Source organism: Hippocampus comes, unplaced genomic scaffold, assembly GCF_001891065.2.
Source record: "Hippocampus comes isolate QL1 unplaced genomic scaffold, H_comes_QL1_v1.1 scaffold83, whole genome shotgun sequence".
Lineage (NCBI taxonomy): Eukaryota > Metazoa > Chordata > Actinopteri > Syngnathiformes > Syngnathidae > Hippocampus > Hippocampus comes.
Window position 1 is genome coordinate 334,651 of NW_017805281.1, and position 22,021 is coordinate 356,671.

The 22,021-nt window shown below is 40.5% G+C and overlaps 1 protein-coding gene and 2 long non-coding RNA genes across 4 annotated transcripts in view; 1 reads left to right on the forward strand and 2 right to left on the reverse strand.

Annotated features, from left to right (window-relative positions):
* Positions 1-22,021, forward strand: part of mrpl11 (mitochondrial ribosomal protein L11) — a 60,537-nt gene that overhangs the window by 2,396 nt on the left and 36,120 nt on the right. For both annotated transcript variants that reach the window (XM_019871321.1, XM_019871320.1), the window contains exon 2: positions 15,045-15,201. In XM_019871321.1, coding sequence (XP_019726880.1) covers positions 15,079-15,201 — 123 coding nt within the window. In that variant the 5' untranslated portion in view covers positions 15,045-15,078. The remainder of the gene's footprint in view (positions 1-15,044; positions 15,202-22,021) is intronic.
* LOC109516614 (uncharacterized) lies at positions 3,492-8,374 on the reverse strand. The gene is made up of 2 exons (XR_002168368.1): positions 7,940-8,374; positions 3,492-4,669 (listed from the first exon to the last, which is right to left on the reverse strand). It is a non-coding gene; the product is annotated as an uncharacterized LOC109516614 (long non-coding RNA).
* Positions 15,218-19,982, reverse strand: LOC109516615 (uncharacterized). The gene is made up of 3 exons (XR_002168369.1): positions 19,912-19,982; positions 16,139-16,217; positions 15,218-15,552 (listed from the first exon to the last, which is right to left on the reverse strand). It is a non-coding gene; the product is annotated as an uncharacterized LOC109516615 (long non-coding RNA).

The window sequence follows — 22,021 nt, forward strand, 5'->3', positions numbered from 1 at the left end:
AGCGGTGGCATATTTCATGTCGAGTGGCGGCAACAATCAGTTGAAAAGTTCATTAGAAGCATTTGGAAGATTGAATAGGCACTGGGATGAGGCCATTGGGCATGGCGGTGATGCTTTCACACGTGTCAGTGGAGGAGACTGAATGCTGTACATCTGTTACTGTCTTTGCTTCGCGAGGAGTTGAACACACTCACGGCTGTTAAGTTGACTTCACTTGGTCGCATGTATAACACGCTTGGAAACATGTTTTCTGGCAATAATAATCAAAGTATCCAAAGGACCTTGAAAACAAAGTATCAAAAATCCACCAATGGTGCCACTTTTGCCCACTAATATGCAGTTGAACAGTACCGGTAAACTACCATGCACTAGTGATGTGACCCGGTTCAACTATTAGGCATGTTTCACAGTAGTAGCTCCTTATCTTTTTTACAGAATTAAATGGTTCTCTTCTTGTATCTTTTTTGATCCGTCTTATCAATATTGCCCTATTAGCCAAACATTTACCACCACCTTTAACCCGTTTTTCATGCACATTCTTTACAGAAAGCTGTTTGAGCATTTATTCGATATCCTTGATGTGAAATACGCAAGTGCATGACACACTATTATACAGCATTATACGTGATTAGACGGTGACTAGTGTGTAACACTTACCTATTTGTTAGGCTACTAGTGCAACATAGTTAGATATGATTTAATTGCCTGCCAAAAATGGCACTAATCGTTCCCCCAAAAATCATTGGTGGTGACCAGTTACTCTTAAAGAATGACAAAGTCATTCTACTAAAGCATGGCACTCTCATCTGTGAAAAACTTCCTTGGAACACTTTATCAAACATTACTGTACAATAAAAATAACAAAGGTTCCAGAATTGACCCCTGGTGGACACCACAAATAATTGCACCTTAATGTCGATGAGTACTAACTCTTTTATACAGACTGCTTGCTATTCATGAGATATGACTTTCCAAAGGCTTTCGTCTGATGACAATTGTTCCCATTTTTTTGCCTGAAATGTTCTGTGACTTGGATGAATAATGCTAAAGAATGCACTATGTTTTCAGACAACTTTTCATACCTCTAGGGCTGCTGTCACACGTGGCCTGGTGCCTGGTGAAGAAGAACTCCTTCGAAGAGGGAACTTGATAATGTCAAAGCCTTTGTGTAGCCACGTGTCGCCCCGAGATGACGGATGCTTCTCCAGAGAATTGAATCATTGAAATAGCCCGCTGGATTGCGCTTCATCTTGCGCCGTCATCCCTGAATATGTTCAAGCGTAGAGAAGCCCCGCTCTCTTCAGTTTCATCTTCATTTTTCCTCCAGACTAAATTTTGCACCGTGCATCAATCTGTTTCTATGTGTAGGATTAATTCACATCATCCTGCCATGCATTACACATTGAAGAGGATGACTATATATTAGCAACAGGTCCGTCTGCCTGAAAAATACAGTCTGCAGCGAACACTCATTTGTTCTGGGGGTAGATTCCATGAAATGAAACAGAGTACAGTGGTACCTCTACTTATGAAATTACCGTATTTTCCGCAGTGTAAGGCGCTTCGGATTATAAGGCGCACCTTCAGTGAATGGCCTATTTTAAATCTGTTTTCATCAATCGGGTGCACCGCATTATAAGGCGCATAAATAGAAGCTACAATAGTGGCATATGCATCCACTAGATGGCGCTACACTAAAGGGAATACAATACATTGCAGCTGTAGTTATATAGCACTTTCACAACCGCTGCAGCTGTAACAAAGCGCTTTACAGAACTTCATCTTTAAAATACTACGTCCAAGAAATCAGAGTATTGATCCATATATATAAGGTGCATCGGATTATAAGGCGCACTGTCGGCTTTTGAGAAAATGGAATGCTTTTAGGTGTGTCTTATAGTGGGGAAAATACAGCAATTGGTTCAGAAAGAAATTTCTGAACTCGAAAATTTTGTAAGTTGAGATGTATTTTCCATGTAAATTCCTTAATCCGTTCCAAGACCCCCCCCCCCCAAATTCAGAGATAAATGTTTTATAAAGCATAAAAATGCATCAAAATATATACATGTTACAATTAGATTATTGCACAATAAATGAGAGTTGTGCATAATGTAAACAAAGAATAAAGAGTAAAAATGATGGTCATTTAACTTTTAACTGCATCCTCATTGTTTTTTGCACTCTTTAGTTCATGTTCTCTCTCAGAAGTGGTTTTGTCTTATCTCAAATCATCTTTCCCCATAGAAATGAATTGAAATGCCCTTCATTCCAGCCTCGCCCCCAAAAAAATTCAACAAAAATATTTTTCACGTGTAATTTAATGATAAAAATCACATTATAGGGTATTGCGCTTCATAAATACATACAGTAATGGTGTAATTAAATATAATAAAATTAATTAAACATTTTTTGTCACATTATACAGGTATACTTTAATGCGTGCTGCTCCTTCTGTTGTGTGTTATATACTGTACGTGGAAATGGTCGATCAGCTCCTCTGTAAGATGGAATAATTCTTTCTTCACAGAGGATAACAAATATATCCATTTGGGCTAGCATAAGAAAGATGCTACTCTCATCCCTGTGATGTGTCATATTTAGATGACATAAGTTTCCCTTTACATAGACTTTAATTTACTTTGAAATCATTTTATCGAGTCTTTCGAGGGCTGCTTAAAATGATGTGGCAGCCAAATATTGAGTTTGACACCTGAAATCTGTTGATGTCATGTGATGAAGGATGATGTTTGAAGTTATTTCCTCCTTTTGAGGCATATTTTCCAGAAACTGTTGTTTGGACTGGACTTTTCGGTGCGTTCATATCGTTCATATTTTGGAGGCTCAACCGTATTTAGTTTTGCCACTTTGAGAGAAAGGCTTGTCAGGCACCCGCCATGCTGCTCATCCGCCATTGTTGCTGTTTGTCAAATATGGCGGGGGAGGAAATGCAATTCAAAGAAGGCAGTAAATAAAGCAGCATCCTCGGGGGAGATGACGCCTGCATGGCTGATTCAAGTTGGGGTTGGGGAGAGGGGTCCTCGTTTGAACTTGGACGCGCTGATGGCCGTCCAAAGTGTTGCCGCTGTAACCAAAACTTTTCATTCAACTGTACCGAGGAATGATGCGCTGCCTAAATGTTTTATTTCCCCGCTGGGGTTTCCTAACAAGTAGAAAAGCAGTCAACTGTAATCACACACAATGTGCACAAAACGGCTCCATATTTTATGATCTCTTTTTCAAAAGCACCCGTAAAAACAAATTTGCTTTGTGCCAAAATGTCTGTTAGTTCAAACGTGTTGCTTTAGCTTAACTGTTCACAACACTGAACGAACCCTGACCAAAAAAAAAATAGAAACCTTCCCTCCATGCGCACACACTTGCGAACCTTTGCCTTGCAATGAGACGACTTTACAGCAGAGTAATGTTTAAATTGTTTTTGTTAGTGTTGCCGCTGTAACCAAAACTTTTCATTCAACTGTACCGAGGAATGATGCGCTGCCTAAATGTTTTATTTCCCCGCTGGGGTTTCCTAACAAGTAGAAAAGCAGTCAACTGTAATCACACACAATGTGCACAAAACGGCTCCATATTTTATGATCTCTTTTTCAAAAGCACCCGTAAAAACAAATTTGCTTTGTGCCAAAATGTCTGTTAGTTCAAACGTGTTGCTTTAGCTTAACTGTTCACAACACTGAACGAACCCTGACCAAAAAAAAATAGAAACCTTCCCTCCATGCGCACACACTTGCGAACCTTTGCCTTGCAATGAGACGACTTTACAGCAGAGTAATGTTTAAATTGTTTTTGTTTTCCAGTCGTAGTTCTTATTATGCATGTAGTTTTCAATGGTGTCAAACTCTACTGTATTATGAGGGTTTTTTTTTTTTTTTTTGGTACTCTGTACCTTTCAGTGGAAGGTAACCAATGTATTTGAAGCCCCCGTTAGTGTGAGCCAATGCAATCTCGCACATCCCACTGGGACTCGATTACAAGGTTCTTCTTTTGAATATAGATGAATATTTATAACACACATATAGGCCGAGTAAGAACATCTGCCCTGTGTGATTGGAATGTAAATACAGTAAGTTTTTCCAGTTTCTTCCCGAGTCCTGCCGCGAATAGCGAAAACTCTCTTGACGCGCACACAAAAAGGTTTCTAATTGCTTGTCGATGCCAAAAGATGGTGGCAAAACACTCGTTTTTGTGACACCTCACACTATAAAAAAACAAAAACGTAACAAAGAAGAATGTAAGAACACATCCAAGAAACATTCCGCGGCCGACACTGACTTTTCACATGGCTCAGGTTGAACGTCAGTGGCTTTTTTTTTCCATGGCATCATTCACTCCATCATCTTTTCTCATGCCGGTGATACACACTCTGTTTATGCCACACTTACACATACTCTGTTTGAGCATCAAGTGCCTAAAAATGCCCGACTTCCGACAAATTCTTGATTGATTGGGCTTCCGTTTGGCATTTGTGTCCCTCATAATTGAAGTCTCACGCCGACCTCAACCGCCCAAATTTTATCTTCTACTCAAAAGCTGTGCTGATCTCAAATCCCAAGCGATGCAACGCTGTCATCTCCAGGGATTTGTTTGTCATTCCGGTGGTTGACAAACTATATATTTGCAGAAGACAAGGGGTGTAGAGCCTCTTCCGAGCCTACCAATTAAAAAAAAACAAACACATTTAACAAATATATTCGTGGGTTCTGCTTGACGATTATAAGCATCCAGCAGCAGTGAATGAGTTAAAAACATGAAAGATTTATTTGATTGCATATTTATTCAGGGAGTGCTGGAATAGAGTAATGGCATTTAAATTCATTTCAATGTGTTAAATGGATTTTCTAGGTGAGTCAACTTAGTTAAGAGCTTGGTAGTGGAACAAATTAAATTCTCAAGTCAAGGTACCGCTGCATATTGGTGAATATTAACAGCGACCGAGTTGAAAGGCGGCAGAGATGGATGGTGAAAGCGAGTCTTCTCAACCGGCACTCTTTTGAAGAGTTGGTTATGTTCCACTGCCCTTCAGCACCTGCCATCCCATAATCAGAAGACGCAGCTCACACCCACGTGATGAATGCTAACGCTTTGGAACAGCGCATGATCGCGTTTAGCAGCGGCCTGCCGCCGTCAATCACGACCCGCCGCTCGATAATAAATTCCTCTCACTTTGGTCAGCGTGTTAAAAAACCCCGTGGCCCTAATTAATAAAACACCTGCCTTCGAAGCAAATATGACTTCCCAGAATGCCCTGCTGCCGGCGAAGGTCCCTCCCCGCGCTGTCTATCGCGCTGTCAGCAGACATTTAGCATTCAAGGCTCTCAGTCATTCATTGTGTCTCTAATGAGATTCAAGCATTTGTGCAAAGATGGGCAGGGACACGGGATTGCTTTTATAATTTTCTTTCTTGTTATTTTCCTACCGGTATCCAAGGACAACAGCGTGTCTCGAAGGCTTTTTTCTTTTAGCCCTTTCTCCTGCTCTTCTTTTCCTCCTCCCTCGTTCTTTCAAATGTGCACTATTATTGTGTTGTGACTTAATTCCCTTAAACCAAAATGTGTTTAGGAGATTAGGACAATATTGTGCCACCTTTTCTTACCATCTCAATAAAATGAATTGCCGCATGTAAACGGGTTCTTATGGGCATGAATTATTTAAAATGGAATTTACCGGTAATACTGAGTGGTGATAAAATAAATGTCCTTGGGCAAAATGTAGAATTGTCATTCAATCCGGTAAAACAGAAGTGAATATGAGGCTTTGTAAAGCACTTTGGACAATGTATTGTGGAAGTAAGTAAAATTTTGATCAAATTGGATTTTTCGTTTGTTGGACTTGGATGTATTTTGTGGCCAAAAGTACAATGGCAGCCACTTGTTTGTTAATGTCAACACAAATAGCGAATGGGGATTTTGGGAGCGAATCTGGGCATCAGTAAAATCCGATTAAAAACGGTCCCGCGCAAAAGATGAACCGTGATGTCGCGAGATTTCACTGTACAGCATATCAATCATAGATGCAAGATAGTAGGGATGGATTATCCCAGCAATTTCACTCACGTTTCGTGAAAATGCTAATCTATATTTTCAATCTTTAATTAAGGTTGCCCATATTGATGAGTCTTGTAAGCATTTCATATAGCGTAGATGAAACTTGCACAGTGTGAATATTAATGCTGCCGAGCTGTGAAAGCAAGTTTTATTTATTAAGCAGCACAGCTGGTTTGTCTGCCATCACTTTCATGTTTTAGCTTTGCATTTAAAGCTAGATGTCAGACAGAAGATTGGGGGGGTGGGGAATCACTGGAAACACACGCAGAGCACAGCGGACATCATCTCACCGGCTGGAAATACTACTTTCCTTTTTGAGGCAGGGGGCTATTTTGTCCGTGTCAGTGCTATGTTAATTTCAGTGCTGTCCATACCCCCTGTGGAAGCTTGTGGGGTATTTGGTCTGTTCAATCCACCGAAAAAAAAAAGTGAACAACCAGCTGTCTTGTCTTCCCTTTTGTGTGATGATTTGCCCTTACAGGTCATTCTTAATTGAGATGAAGGCGATATGAACAATTTGTATTAGAATTATAGCGGCCCCTGTGGTTAACTGGCGACCAGTTCAGGTTGTACCCCGGCTCAATGTAACGTTTCAATGCTAGCTGATTTAATGTAGCCTATGATCGCTAGTCATAACAAATTGTAAATGCCTCCACGGCTTTTCAAGGATAAACATAGCTGTTGGTTTCCTTTCAGTAACTTCATTGAACAAACGGTGAATAATTGAACATGCGATGACCCTGTTCGTACATGAGCTGCCTATGACCACGTCAAGTCACTGAACACGAGTACCGGCTAATGAGTTAACCAGCTAAGTCAGCCAACAACACTCGCTGACGCCCACGTCACTCACCAAACCATACTCTGTCCCAGGTACTGTGGTAGAACATGGCGATAGTGACCCCCAAATGGGCAAGAATAATACCTGCATCTGAAATGTACATAATTGTTTTGAAATAATTTTTATCCACATTATAGTAAAAATTTTGACCAAAAAAAATAAATAACTGAAAAGTTTAGCGTCACTTAGAAATTTCTTTCTTTTCCTTTTTTAAAGAAAAGCTCTGTGATGTCATTTACAGTCGACGGCAAGTGGCAAAATGGCCGCCCTGTGAGTTGGATTACTATGGGTAGATTTTACTGCTTAATTCATATTCCTCAAACGCGATATGTATCAGAATGTCATGTTTAGACTAATGGGGCTGCATAGAATTTGTTATTCTAAAGAATTTGGGGGATGACTTCCCCTTTAACATCAGTTCTTGTCATTTTTATAGATTTTTTTGTAACTACAAATCCCAGTTTGGATGCACAATTTGTCGGTTAGAAAACAACATCAAATTATACACTGTACTGTACTACATTTTTTTCCTTATACCGTTGTTTCATATAATTGTAGCCTTTCTCCAGTGAGCAGAGGAAGCTTCCACTTGTACGATGAAAGCATAAATCTTATCCAGGGTCAGCTGAGGCTCTGTCCACATTTTCAAATGCAAATTGCATCATTCGTTTACGGCGTCGGAGTGCAGTATGACATTAAACACTTCTTTGAGAAACTGACAATATTATATAAAATTGCTCCCTTTTCCAGTACTAAATAAATAATGTAATCTGGCAAACAACAAGAATACAGCTTGTGCAAGTTTCAATTGGCCAAAGATACAATTTCATGCAAACACACTATTATTGCTGTATCTAAAGGACAGAAGTTGGAAGTGACAACATCAGACACAAATCCACCATGGGAAGTTTAATTACATTTGCATGAACACATCTTAAAATAAATGAAGCAAAAAAGGCCAGCATAAAGCCAACCGTGTTCAAGCTGTGATGATTCCTTTTCGCAAACTCTTTGAATTAGGATTTTCTGTGCCAACCCGTTTCAAGCTCTCCATTCAACCAGTTGGTCTCGAATTTCACTGAGAGGTCGTAAAGAGATGCTATGAGATCCCCTCTCGCCACGTCGTTCACAATCGTGCTGGCAAACATCTGTTAGTTTGAAACATCCCCTTGACTTGTAAATAAACCAACAGATTGACTTTGGTTGTTGCTCTCCTTGAAGAGGATTCGAGAAAAAAAAAGCCCCTAATAGCCCAAACAAGACACAGCGATAGGCCTCACCGGTGCAATTAAGCTCACCATTTTTAATTACGAGCTGATTAATCTCTCCAAAATGAGCGCTGTCCTTGAATTGCACTGCTTTTCTATTTGTTTTCCGGCGGCAATAGCTTTTACGCTCAAATGAAAATCTTTTTTGCAATATCGCCTGGCGCTTGTAACGAATATCTCTTTAAAAAAAAAAAAAAAAGAGCAACCTGGGGGGCGGAGCACCTCGGCTCGGCCCGCGCAAAAGATTGCGCGGCGCCGGGTATAATGTCGTCAGGTGCTATGTTTTCCCGGAAGCCACCTCATTTGGCCGCGTTTATTGACTTGTTTACTTGGATTTCTCTGGCACCGGCAGCTTGACAATTGACTTGGGAGGAAGCCTGAACGATGCGGGGAAAACCATTTAAATTTTCATTTGAAGGTACAAAAAGGAGCATTGCGCTTTGCCATCACACCCGCTGAAATCCATGATCAATGTTTTGGCTTTTTAAGACTGTGAAATATTGAGGGATGAGTAACACATCCGTATTTGAGCTGCCCTCACTTGTTTGTCCCGGTGGTTTTGCCGTATGGCTTGCAGTGCAGATTGCTTTCTGAAGTGTTGGGGGGGCGGGGGGGGGCACAGTCAAACTTTCTGCCATCCTGCCTCAGCGTTTTCGTGCAAGCCCTATAGTGTCATTGCTGTCGGGCAATTACCTTGAATGTCCGAATATGTTCGATCTCAATCAGTCACCGTTTGGTCTGTTATTTTAACAAATGGATGTAAAGTGTTGGAACAGCATGACAGCAAATCTACTATCTCCTTTGGACGCTTCAACTGTTTGAAAAATGTAGAAATCTGCCTCTTCCCACGCTCTGTGGGTGCCGTGCAGCATTGCGTTGCTTCAAGATTGAAAGTCTGGGTGTGTTTTCTTTTTTAGACAATGACAAATAAAAATAGATACATTTCAATAAGCCTGATTTGTTAAAATTGGATCACTGTCATACTTTAGTGCAGAAGGAACCGTTGAGCCACTAAGGTGTGTGCAGATAAGAGTTTGGGAAGATGATGTAATCACACATTTGTGAAGTATTAGCGCATACAGTGATCGGCGTGGCCGGCAGCGGCGACATATCTGTAACATTTTAATCACTGACAATGTAATAACTCAACAGTACTAATAAAGGGATTTTTTTTTTTTTTTTTTTTTTTTTGTCAATCGGCAAATTGACAAGACTTATAGAAAGAGTTTTTGTGAATGCTGGTGTGCAATGGTATATGAAAGCAATAATAATACCTACCGACTTGAACCACGCCAGTTGGCGTTTTTTTTTTTTTTTTTTTTTTTTTTAAATATTTTCCAAAAAGTTGTCATGGAGATGTGAGGATTCTGCTCAAGAGCGACCATCCGCAATTATGTCACTTATTTAGCATTTAAAAAAAAAAAAACATCTAAAGTCAGTTTTAGGTTTTATTGACTTAGTTTTTTTTTTTTTTTTTAGATGGTGTTATTGGAATTCAGCGGGACCTTAATTGGTGACATAGTTCTGTTTCTACGGCGAGGACGTCACCCAAATTCGTCCTATCACTGGCCTGTGCTAATCAATGTTTTGTGGGGGAAAAACATCTCGAGGCCATATTTATTTGAACAGTCAAATCTGTCTGGAGAAAGCAGGTGTTGAGTACTGTGGTGACTGCAGCAATCCGATGCCTTCACTTTCCACCTGTAAACACTTGAAAATGCATCTTTTCTAAAATGTGATCATGTATAGTGATGTATTGGGATGATGATGTGTGTGTGTGCGTGTGTGCGTCACTCCAAGACTGTGTTCAAAAATAGACCCAAAAAAAGCACCATTGCTCTACACTACAGCCATTCTGCCTCGTTTTAGACGGCAGCCGCATCACTTATTTAGAGTTTGCTTTTCTTTTCTTATGGACTGGAAAGCAGGCGCTCCTGTGATGCTTTTTTCTTGTTTTTTTTTTCCCTTTTTTTAAAAAAACTTTTTTATTTTCTGCATGGAGCTTCACTAAAATCACATTTTTTCCAAATACCATGTACACCGAATCTCTGTGGCAGGGGTTGCGCAACGGACCTGCCTGTGATTGGTGAAAATCGGCGCTATAGCAAGACCGTATCCAAAATAAAACTTTTTCATAGCTGTACACCTGACAAACAACATATTAAAACATATTTTTTTAAGTATTCATATGTGCCGACTTTCACGCTGTCAAAAAATTGGAGACTGTCAGATAATATCCCTTTGTGGAAAGAAAAAGCAGACGCCTCTCACTGGAGCAGTTCTCCAAATAAAAAGGATGCGTGCTTACTTCCAGATAGTCAGCTTTCTTAATACTCGATCGAAGGAAAAATAGCATCGAAGTTGCGCTCATTATAAACCTTCAAACAACTGCTATCTATATTTAAACCCACCTACAGCAGCAACACATTCAACAACAAAATTTGCATCTTATTAATCAAAAATGATTTTCCAATTCAAATAGTTTTTTTTTTCTTTTGTTAAACCCCAACCCGGAACGCAGCCGTCTACTTCCTCCAACAAATTCTGTTCATTCGCGAATTGTGTTTTTGCCCACGGATCATGTTTGTTAAACACTGTAATGACTGACAGATCCCAGTAGATGGCAGCTTTGCATCGCTTTGGATTTGACGTCCATGCAGCATTGGAGTTGGAGATAAAGATTTAGGGCAATTCTCGGCTTGTCGTGACAATTATGGGGAAGAGAAATTACAACTCGCTGGAAGTAGAGCTAGTTTAGGCAACAGAGTATGTATGCATTCGTATGGACAGTATAAAGATGAGACAGCATGGGAGAAAAGAGGACACGATTCACAAAGTGAATGGCGAATGCAATGTAAGAAAGCCACTGACATTCAATTCGAGCCATGCTGTGCGTCAGTGTCACTCATGGCGCCTTTCTTCGTTGTATATCTGTAAATAAATAATTACTTTGTCATGAAAAAAGGTGTCTTTGTTGTTTTGTGGTCTGAAGTCTCACAAAATCTACAAAAATATTTACGTTGAAGTCACTGTTGTGCTTGACGTGTTTCTTTTCACAAAAAGCGTTTAGGTTTTTTTTTTTTTTTTTTTTTTGGCCAAAGTAGAATTTTTTTTTTCTGGTGGAAGAAGAGAGTCGAGTCTTCAGGTAGGCTTGGTGCTTATATTGTCTCAGAACAATATTTTGTGGGTCGTGAATGATCAGTCAAAAGGGTGAAAAAAGGCTCGCAATATGGGGAACTCGACTTGAACTTAAAATGGTTGGCAGGCAGTCCGTTAGCCGTGAAAGGAATGCATTGTTGAGGAGCCAAGAAAACGTGCAGGCGTTGCACACTCAAAGGTCCGCAAAAAATCGATGGCTTCCACTGGACAGAGAAAAATAACTCGAGCCACACCATTAGAAAGACTTGCCAGCAAGTCAGGAACCTCGATTTACGAGACAATGCCACCTTCAAACCCCCACACCCCCCACCACCGCTGTTGTTAATAAGGCAGTAATTTATACGTCAACGTTTTCACGCCTCATTCATCAAGCCCACTTTGGACAAAGTGCATTAACTCTGCACTTTGGCTTCACGGATGACCCGGCGGTTGCCTGGGCCAGGAATTGCCATGGGAACGCAGCGTTGCTCTGGGTTTGGGGGAAGCGTCTTATTCCGCTCACATTCCTGCCGCTTTGATTGGATTCCTCCCCTGCACAACGGCTCTGATTGATGCTTATTTTGCAGCCTTGAAGCATGTACGTGGCATGCCCTTTATCCCTTGGATGTAATGTAAATTCCGCCGTGCCAAAGAGTGCTCCGAGTGCAGTCGCGCGCCCCCTTTATGTAGGTCACCCCCTTCGCCGCTTCAGTCGTTGCGATGCCTCGTTTTATTTAGCGCCACGCCGACTGAAGACCTCGCTTCTATCACTCGCAACCTCAACTGGAGTTGCAGCAAGGCGCTTTTTGCCTTTTCTCAGAGTGTTTATTCCCTTAATTCCCAATTGGAATAAACTAAGGCTGAACAATTCATCAAAGTCAAATGGACACGGCAACGTAGGAGAATGCCGTTTTCAAATCGCAACGGCTGCATTTTGAAGGGAGGAAAAAAAACGCCTTCACTTTGGTCAGTTGGCAAGCTTCGCTTTTCTACAAATGTATATTCTATTTATTCATGTATTGTCTCGATAGCTACAGTGGTTAAGAAGTTCAGTCCACATGTTTCCATGCCACTGTTTCATGAAACGTAAAAAGTTGAAGTGATAGAGCCACAGATTTTTTTTTTAACCTTAAGTGTGATTTAGCCCGGGTACACGCGTAAGTATATTTCAAAAATCTTTAAAAAAAAAATCCATATACGGCACACCATGAACAGAGTTAGTCGAATTGTGTGTCTTCCACCACTGACGTCATTAGAGGCAGAAATATCTCGTGATCACGTGCCATTTCTACAAAACAACGAACCGTACGCCGATTTTACCCGACTGAGGACCAGAAGCGGAGTGTTTTTAAATGACGATATCGTCAAGAAAAAGACTTGCTTTGGAAAAATACTCCTTGGCGTCAGGGGAAACAACTTTTATGTAATAAACGATGTTGGTCGAACATGTTTTGTTTTATTTAGCGTCTGTCAGGGTGCTTCTTTGATTGTCTACAATCGTTTTACCTCAAGCGACTTGGGAGATTCTGTTTTCTACCGCACATATTAAGATTTTTGTTCGGAAAAATTGAATACGTAAATGAAGATTGTTGGCCCCCCGACTCGTTTTGGACCCTCTTCATGGGACAAATCCACTCTTATCACACCTCAGACATGCTACATTTATTTGGTCGAATTTTGTCCACTTGTCATCGTGAACACTTAAAAAGATCGCTAGTCAAATTGTTTAATACATTGATAAGTCTATTTGAAGAGGATAAGGAAAAACAAACATCTTTCATAACCTTTCATGGTTCTTTGGCCTTTATTTTAACTTAATCCTTCCTAAATTATGACCAAAACATTTTTGAATAACAACACTGATATTGTTTATATCAATTCAGATTTAATTATTACTTTTAGTTGTTTTAAAAGAATGTAAAGAGAACCTTAAAAAAATAATTGCACATTAAATCGCAATTGCAATATTCAGAAAAAAAATCGCAGTGAGATTATTTTTCAAAATATCATAATAGGAGGATAAAAGCACCATTTGGTGCTTCTCCACACAAGGCAGCAGTCGCAAAACCTTCGGATTGGTATTTCTGCCCCAGTTTTCTTCCACTATGATGTCTATTTCCCGCAAATTAGTGTTGGACGCCTCTGCACTGTCTGCTGGCACACTTGATCTGAGGCGGTACGTACTTCTTCTTCACACAAGTAGCTTAGCCGCTAAATGGCGCCCGTGCAGCCGCGCCTTACGAAAATCGCATCATTGTGTTCACACTTAGAGCTCCAAATTTTTCTTGCCTTCTGTTAGTGACTCAAGAACAGTATGCGGTCCCATGCTTCTCGCTCGTCGTCTCTCCTCTGTTGATCTAATTGGATCCCATCGGTTACTTGTGATGAAGCATCACGATAACGCTTCGACCCTCAACGACTTATTTTTATTGAATGCTCAACACCCCCTCAAATTGCAAGGCTTCAACCTTAAAACTTCTATTTGTCCCCTGGCTCCCATCATTGATCTTTTCTTCCTCCCCCCTCTTTCTCCAGCTCCTACTTTTTTTTTTTTTTTTTAATGGCTCTGCCTGTTTCACTTTGATTCCATCAGAGGATTACAAAAGTGCGTTTATGTGTTCAGCCTCCTCGGAGAAAGGCCACAGGTTCAGGCTTTTCTCCCCACTCGACTAATTGACTTCTTATTTGCTTTTTGAATTGCAATGGGGGTTAAAAAAAAAAAGAAAAAAAAACCTCTCCCTCGGGGTCATGCGTGACAGAACTGACATTTCTATGCTGCTTCATCATATGTTGTTTATTCAGGGCCATTTACAGAAGAAGAAACAAGAAAAAAACTGAGTCAGCTTTGGCTGTTTGCTTGCACAAGAATAACTTTTTGGATACATCAGCTTATTTAAAAGGTTATTTTTTGGTTCCTGTTTAAATGCTTAAAATATATTTCAATTTATTAGAATATAATTCGTGAGGCCGGGCCTGGTGGGCTGGCAGGTGAAGTTCCAACTCTGCGTGTGAGTGGTCTAGTGAGAGCAGTGGCCAACAGCATGAGTGCACCAGTCATGTTGTACTCAAAGAAATCGTATTGTAGAGAAATCTTTTCATGGATTTTTTTTTTTGTGATGAAAAATCAAATTAAAAAAATTATTACCTTGTGTAACTCAAAATGCCACTGGAATTAAAAAGTTGCCTATTTTGAGGGGAAAAAAACGAATGTTTTCATGGTGCATGTTTTTGAGTTTCCCTGGAACTTTCCAAAACTTAGAGAAAAGAACTTTCCCATTCTAACTTGGTGGTTGTCATGTTGAAGGCACCTTTTATCCTCCCACGTGCTTGACACTTAACCCCCTGTGGTGGAGTTTAGCGGTGACACATCTAAAAAAAAAAAACAAAAAAAAAAAACAAGGTGAGGCGTTTTTGGCATGCAGGTTTCAAAGTTTCAATCCCGCCGTCTGTCTGCGCCATGTGGAGAATCTCACGCTCACGCTCATCCCCAACTCCGCCACCTCGGGCATCTCCAGCTCTCGCTACACTGATCGAAGACAAAGATCCTTTTTTTTTTCTTTTTTAAATTACTCGCCCGCTGCAGCAGAATGGGAAGGCGCCACGTTAGCCCGTTGCTTTCGCGAGTGATGTTTTTGAAGTTGAACATGTTTCAATGAGTCTCGTGTAGAAATCAGTTCGTGCACTGACTATGTTATGAAGGTATGCTAATTTGCTGTGTTGTCATTTCACTGGTAGTGTTCTCTCGTTGGCTCGGTGGCAAGCTGGAAACATGTCAAAGATCTCCAAGGCGGCCAAAGCCGTGAAGAAGATGGATGCAAGTGGCGTGATCCGGGCTATTGTGAGGTCGGGGCAGGCAGCCCCCGGGCCACCGCTGGGCCCAGTCCTCGGACAGGTAAAATGATTTTTTTTTCCCCCTTTTAGTCCTTGTGTAATCACCAGACTTGTATTCGCTGAAGCACAGTGAACTCTCATTTAATGGGGCGATATATTTCTGACCCACTCACAATCTGTGATATAGAAAGAGCATATTAAAAATATCATTTCAACCTTCCGGCACACTTTAAACTTATCACTTTTTTAATTATTCCTTAGCACTGACACTCTCGTGGTTAAGTAATGGGAGACTCTTAAATAACATTGTCATGTTTAAAGGAAACGAAAAGAAGACTCCTTCGCTTGCACTCTTCTCCAAATAAGATCCACAATGTGCTTGCATTCCGTTTGTCACTCCCAGTTGGAGTTACTGTATAAAAGACACATAAAACAAAACAAAACAAAATTAAATGTATATTTAAACGCCAAAATGTCAAACAAATGCACGCCAAAAGAAAAAAAATACACTTTTGGCGAATGTCAGCTAGCTTAATGCTAACATAAATGTCATAGACGGCTAATGGAAATTATCCTTGATGTGATTGAGGTTTTCAACCTTGAAACTGCCTCTTCAACACACATGGATTGGTATTGCATAGGCGTTTCAAGCTAACATATAATGCAAAACACGATAGACAGGCTAACAGAAAATAGAAGTGATTACTTCAACACACGTGGGGCAGCAAAACATAAAATAAAAGAGCATTCAAAATATATGAACACCAAAATATTCACGCAAAAAACACACTTTGGGTGAACGTCAGTGAGCTTAATGTTAACATATAAATGCCATAGACGGCGAATGGAAATTATCCTTGATGTTATTGACGTTTTCAACTTTCAAACTGTCTCTTCAACACACATGGATTAGCATCGCATAGGTGTTTCAAGCTAACATATAACGCAAAACACGATTGACAGGCTAACAGAAAGTCACGCAGTGCCCCAATACTCACAGACATATTTCTGGCTCTTCTTCTTGCTCTATTCTCCATCCACTAGAGCTCAGTGCTGCTCAGCGTACTGTGGCGTAACCTGATATTACACAAAAGACATGCAACTCAATTCAAACTTACCTGTATACTATAAAACGCTATCAAAACGATTATTTAGAATCTGCGCTATAGCAGAGGTGCAAATGATGACTCGCGGTTATAGCGGTGCTTCATGAATACACAGTAGATCTTAATTTTATCTCTTGACCTTTCACGCGTGACTCTTTAACAACTGCGGAACAACCACTTCCAATTTGGCAAATCACACAGTTGTCTCGGTCTCCACTTCGTCCTCCACCCGTTGCGCTCTCCCGACTGCCATTCTCATTCCCGTCGCACATGTCCTTTGTGCAGGTGGTGGCCTCCATCTGACACAATCCCCTCCCACTCCCTGCACCCGAGACACAAACCGCATCGGTTTGTATTCCTCTCGAAATATTTGACACTTTAGAAAAACGATTGCTTTCTTTCCGCGCACTCTCTTTTTAACTATTTGTCTCTCAAATCAGCTTTCCCCATTAAAATAAATGAAAATGCTCCAGATTAATTTTCTTTTGTGCAATGTGCTTCTTGTACTAATGTCTTTTCTGATGGGGAGCCAACTCCGATATTTAGAACAAGCACTGTGTGAACTCTGCCGTTTGTTTGCACTGTGTGCACGCAAATGAAAATTATATGATGCTAACGTGCTTGAGCATGAACATGTCCTCCTTGGTTGTTATGTTTTTATTTCCTGTTTTCACTATTGCTCATGAAACGCTGCAAATTTCCCCATCGTGGGCTAATACATCATCTTGCCTTATCTTATGAAATGCAGAAGAAAACCATCTCAACTAAGATTCAATATGTAGTTATTTTTTGCAGAGGATAAAGAATATATTCTTGTGATTATTGTTGTCTACGCTCTGTCTCCATGTGTTCCTACTGTTTGTGTTCAAATATAAGATGTTTAAATGTTTGCAATTTTCGCAGTGTCAATGCTAGTTTTGTTTTGGTCTGTCTATGGCGTTTTGCATGGTGTGTTAGCATTAAGCTAGCGGACTTTTGTAAGACGAACTTAATGTGCTTTGGTTCAATATATAAGACTTTGTTTCGTGTTTGGTTTTAAAGTAAACTTAAATTGAGTGGAGTGAAAAATTCATGCTTGAAGCTTTGAAGAATTGCTCATGATGTGCACAACTTGTTATGAAGTTTGCCATCACTGCGACTGTTGCATGGTCATTCAATTTTTGCATGCCACTCAAAGCAAAAAAAAAAAATTGTCTGAGCGAGGGCAAACTGGAAACTTGTAAATTGGGTTAATTATAAGTCAAGGCACCAAATCTCATCAAATCAGGTGGTAATGAGTGGTTCTTGTGTAGGATTGTTTTGTTTGAAACACGATCCAGATTTGTGTTTTGCAAACTGAACTGTACTGCTTGCTGCACTGACTTTTTATTTATTTATTTATTTATTTATTATGTGGGATGAGTAGTTGCTCCAACATCAGCCTGTCACACAGCCCCGTCAAGCTTTTAGCGCCTTTTGGGCTCTTTTACACTATCGCTGTCAGGATTTGTTATGCCCTTCCAGCCACCGCGAGATGGGCTGCGTAAAAAACACTCAGCCCTTCATCTTTGGCTTTAGTCCTTTCATAACTTTGTTGGCAGATATGGCAAAACAAAAACAAACCCAAAAGACCGCAAAATAATCAGAACCCCGCTGTGGATTATTTTTGCTGCTCAGCACTGACCAAACATCAATTTTTTTTTTTTGTGATCGATCTTACAGGCAAGAGAGCGGATTGCGTTTTGATAGCAGGTTCTCTTTGAAAAGGACAAATATACTGTAATAAGCATTTGGACCTCTGCATTAATCGCATGCAATTTGTACGGCTTTTATCCTTGTTAAGATACACACTTGTGGTGGCTTTATTAGCGGCTTCTGCAGTCAGTGCCGCTTTTACGAAGCTTATAATGTTCCTGTTTTTATTGACACAGTCGGAGAGGTCGTAATTCTTCTTTACGCTCATCAGTGAGGCTTTAATAGGTGGCCATTTTGCATCAGAGTGAATTATATTGAAACGCGATCCACTCTCGTGCATGCCAATAGAGTGGCTGAAAAATTAAGAAGAACACAGGGTGCACAATATCCAGTATGAACTTCATTTGCTCTTTTCTTCACAAATGAATGTAAAATCCATCCATCCATCCATCCATCCATTTTCTGTACCACTGTATCCTCACAAGGGGCATGCTGGAGCCTATCCGAACCATCTTTCAGGCAGGCGACACCCTGAACCGGTTGCCACCCAATCGCAGGGCACACACAGACAAACAATCATCCACGCTCACACTCACACTCACACCTAGGAACAATTTGGAGGGTTCAATCAGCCTGCCATGCATGTTTTTGGAATGTGGGAGGAAACCGGAGTACCCGGAGAAAACCCACGCAGGCACGGGAAGAACATGCATACTCCACACAATGAGGCTGCAGCTGGAATTGAACCCAGTACCTCTGCCCTGTGAGGTTGACGCACTCACCACTGGTCCACCAGGGCGCCCTGAATGTAAAATGTTTTTTTTTTTCTGGTCATGGACAGAGGATTTTTTTTCCCCCCACTGTCTAAAATTTTTTGTGATTAAATTTAGCAGAAAAAAAAAACATCTGCACCCTTTCTTTCAAATGTGCTGAGCCAAATTTTTTGGCTTGTCTCGACTTTAAATGGCTTGTACTGTTTATCCCAACCGATCCAACAATGTCATTTTGAAAATCACATGAGTTCAGTTTGGTTTATGGTTTTCCAATACCCACAATTCCTTATACCAAGTAAGACCTGGACGCTTATGTGACAGCCTCGTGGCATGCAAATTGCTTTTTCAGTTCTGTCACTTTCAGCTTCTGTTGGCTAGGTTCACAATACATGATCCAAATGACAGAATTCCGTCTTTATTTATTTATCTGTTTGCTCTCTGGTACAATGGGGGATACGTGTCATGGCAGCAGGATATCTTCAGATCTGTATCGGGCCTCTTCCAAATGTGGATAAAAATCTGCTGCGTATCAGATGTCTGCCAAAGGCACAGATGTTGTATACGCTGGCAATGCCTTCTTGCAGTCATTGAAATAAATTGATCGCTGACATATACATACACACACACCTGCTTCTGCTCAGGCAGCACGGAAAAACGGTCAAACAAACACCCGCACTAAATCCAAAGTACAGCAAATGGATTAACTATTAGCTCAATTTAGAAAAAAAAATGGCACATTTGAATGAGCTGAATAATTGCGGCCAATCAAGTAATGCAGAGGTTACTTTCATTTAAATCACAGGTGTCAAACTCAAGGCCCAGGGGCCGTATCTGGCCCACCATTTTAGGTGGCCCGCGAAACCAAATCAAACATGTCAACTTCCATGATGCTTGCTAAAATCTTTACCAAAAATTAAAATTCTCATATATAATAAATAAGAGACACATTGTAAGCATTTTCTTGTAACCAAACCCCTCATTACAGTAACTTAAACAATAGTTAAATAATCCGTTGTTATTGACCTTTATTATTTGGTTTCAGTGGCCAATGACAAAAATTAGTTTGACACCCCTCATTTAAATCAATGTAGGGGAGGGGCAGCCCAGGCTATGTCATGGTTGATCGTTCTATTTTTTTTTTTAATATATTATTGTTTACTTACCAAATACAGTAATGTCACTGTCTGGCGTCGACGCTTGTAAATTTACTGTATTTACCTGCGATTTGGCAGTCTGCACTCGCTGGTCGCTTCATGTGTTCTTTCAGCTATAAGGGATGTGTGCCACTTGAATTGCACGCAAATTGTTATTGTTATTACACTGAACCTCCGTTTATTGCGTCGGATTTGTTTCAGGCCCTCACATAATAGATGAAAATCTGCATCTTCCACAAGCTTTTGATACATTTAAACATCAAACACATTCAAGATGATCAAAACATACTTTTCAAAGTATTCCTTTGTGTCTGTTCCTCCTCTCTTATATGCACAGTTCTCCAAATAAGAAGCAAAGGCCCCTTATTTGCACTCGTATTTTATTTAGAACTGTGCTTGCTTCAAGCTGTTTTTTTTATCACTTCCATTTGAAGTTTGCTGTAAAACTGACACATTTTTTTATTATTATTTTCATTTTTTTATTTTTATTTTTATATTTAAGCACCTGAACGTTGAACCAAACCAAATGATTTGTTTAACAGAATGCGAACATAATGGGCTAGCGGGAATTAGCATGGTTGTTATGGCCATTGTAAACTGTAGCGCTCCAAACATACAAAAAAAGCAAACAACAATACTCACAGGCATATATTTGTCCAGCTTTATGGGAACAACAAAGAGGAATACTGTTAACCACGGTAAATGTCTTATTCTAGGGTCTCTTCCAGTAGATCCCCCTGCTCCCCGCCATGCTGCGGCACGATGTCATACTACGTACACGAAATACGGCCTATACAAAACGATCGGTTCCAATCTGAAGTTAAGCATGGCCGTGAATATTGAACTTCAGTCTCGTGAGGCAACGCTGTAAAATCACATTTTGGCACTCTGACCTATAGTGAAAATCAAGATAACGAAAAATAATACTGTTCTCTCCGCTTTCAAATGCTGTGGACGTGTCAGCCGAATGGGTTAAACCCACGCCCCGTTCACCTGTTACCTGTTCATCTTTCTCTGCATGAGGCGCGCGCACTCACAGCCGACGAGAAAAATGAGATGGGGGGGGGGTAGTTTAACATTCTATCTCCATTCGGTACCACATAATTCTTGGTATTTTAACCCTTTCATACACCTTGTAACCTGATAACATTCGGTACCACACAATTCTTGGTCTTTTAACCCTTTCATACACCTTGTAACCTGATAACATGATAAGCTGTCCACTGTAGTAACCACTGTCCCTGAAAGGGTTAAGTCATAGTTCTCACATTCATTCATTCATTCATTCATCTTTCGAACCACTTTTATCCTCACTAGGGTCGCGGGGGGTGCTGGAGCCTATCCCAGCCTTTTGAACCACTTTTATCCTCACTAGGGTCGCGGGGGATGCTGGAGCCTATCCCAGCTGACTTCGGGCAGTAGGCGGGGGGACACCCTGAACCGGTTGCCAGCCAATCGCAGAGTTCTCACATTGTTTTGCAACTATCTTCAACACGTACAATGTATTTTGAAACAAATCTCTGCATTCACTCTCTATCATCTTTAATAAGTTATTTTCCATTTTCACATCTTTTTTTTTTTTTTTTTTGATGTATTATTTTCACAAGAATATTTTGCCAATATTTTGTCAAGGGGATGAATTGGCATAAACGATCAGACTTTTCCCTTGCACATTTTGGTCCTTTAAGTTTGAAGTGTGATCTGTCATTCCTGTCACATAAAACTGAATAACGTTAACAATAAAAGCCTAATGAAAGTTCCCTTCTGGGTTTAAAATTATCGCATTAAAGTTTTTTCAATAAAAATAAAAATGGGACAATCATCTGAATCCCTCTGCCTTCACCCTCTCCTTCCATTCTTATTCCAGTCATCTCGTCTTCCGACTCCCATTCTTATTCTGGTCTCCTTTACACAGGTGGGTGCCACAATCTTCCTCAAATTCCCCTCATAGTTTCTGCACCCGAGACACAAACGCCACCTGTCCGTATGCATCTACCTCCATTTTACGAGCCAGTGGGCCAATTTTGCTTTTGTTCAACACAATGTCTTCATTAATTTGCTCGGGGGGCTGGGGAGGTGGGGGAAAGACTGCTTCATTTTCTATTGTTCACGTAGGCACCTTGTAACCTTTATGCTGCCAATTGCAGAGACTGTCTTTGAATGCAGAATGTGGC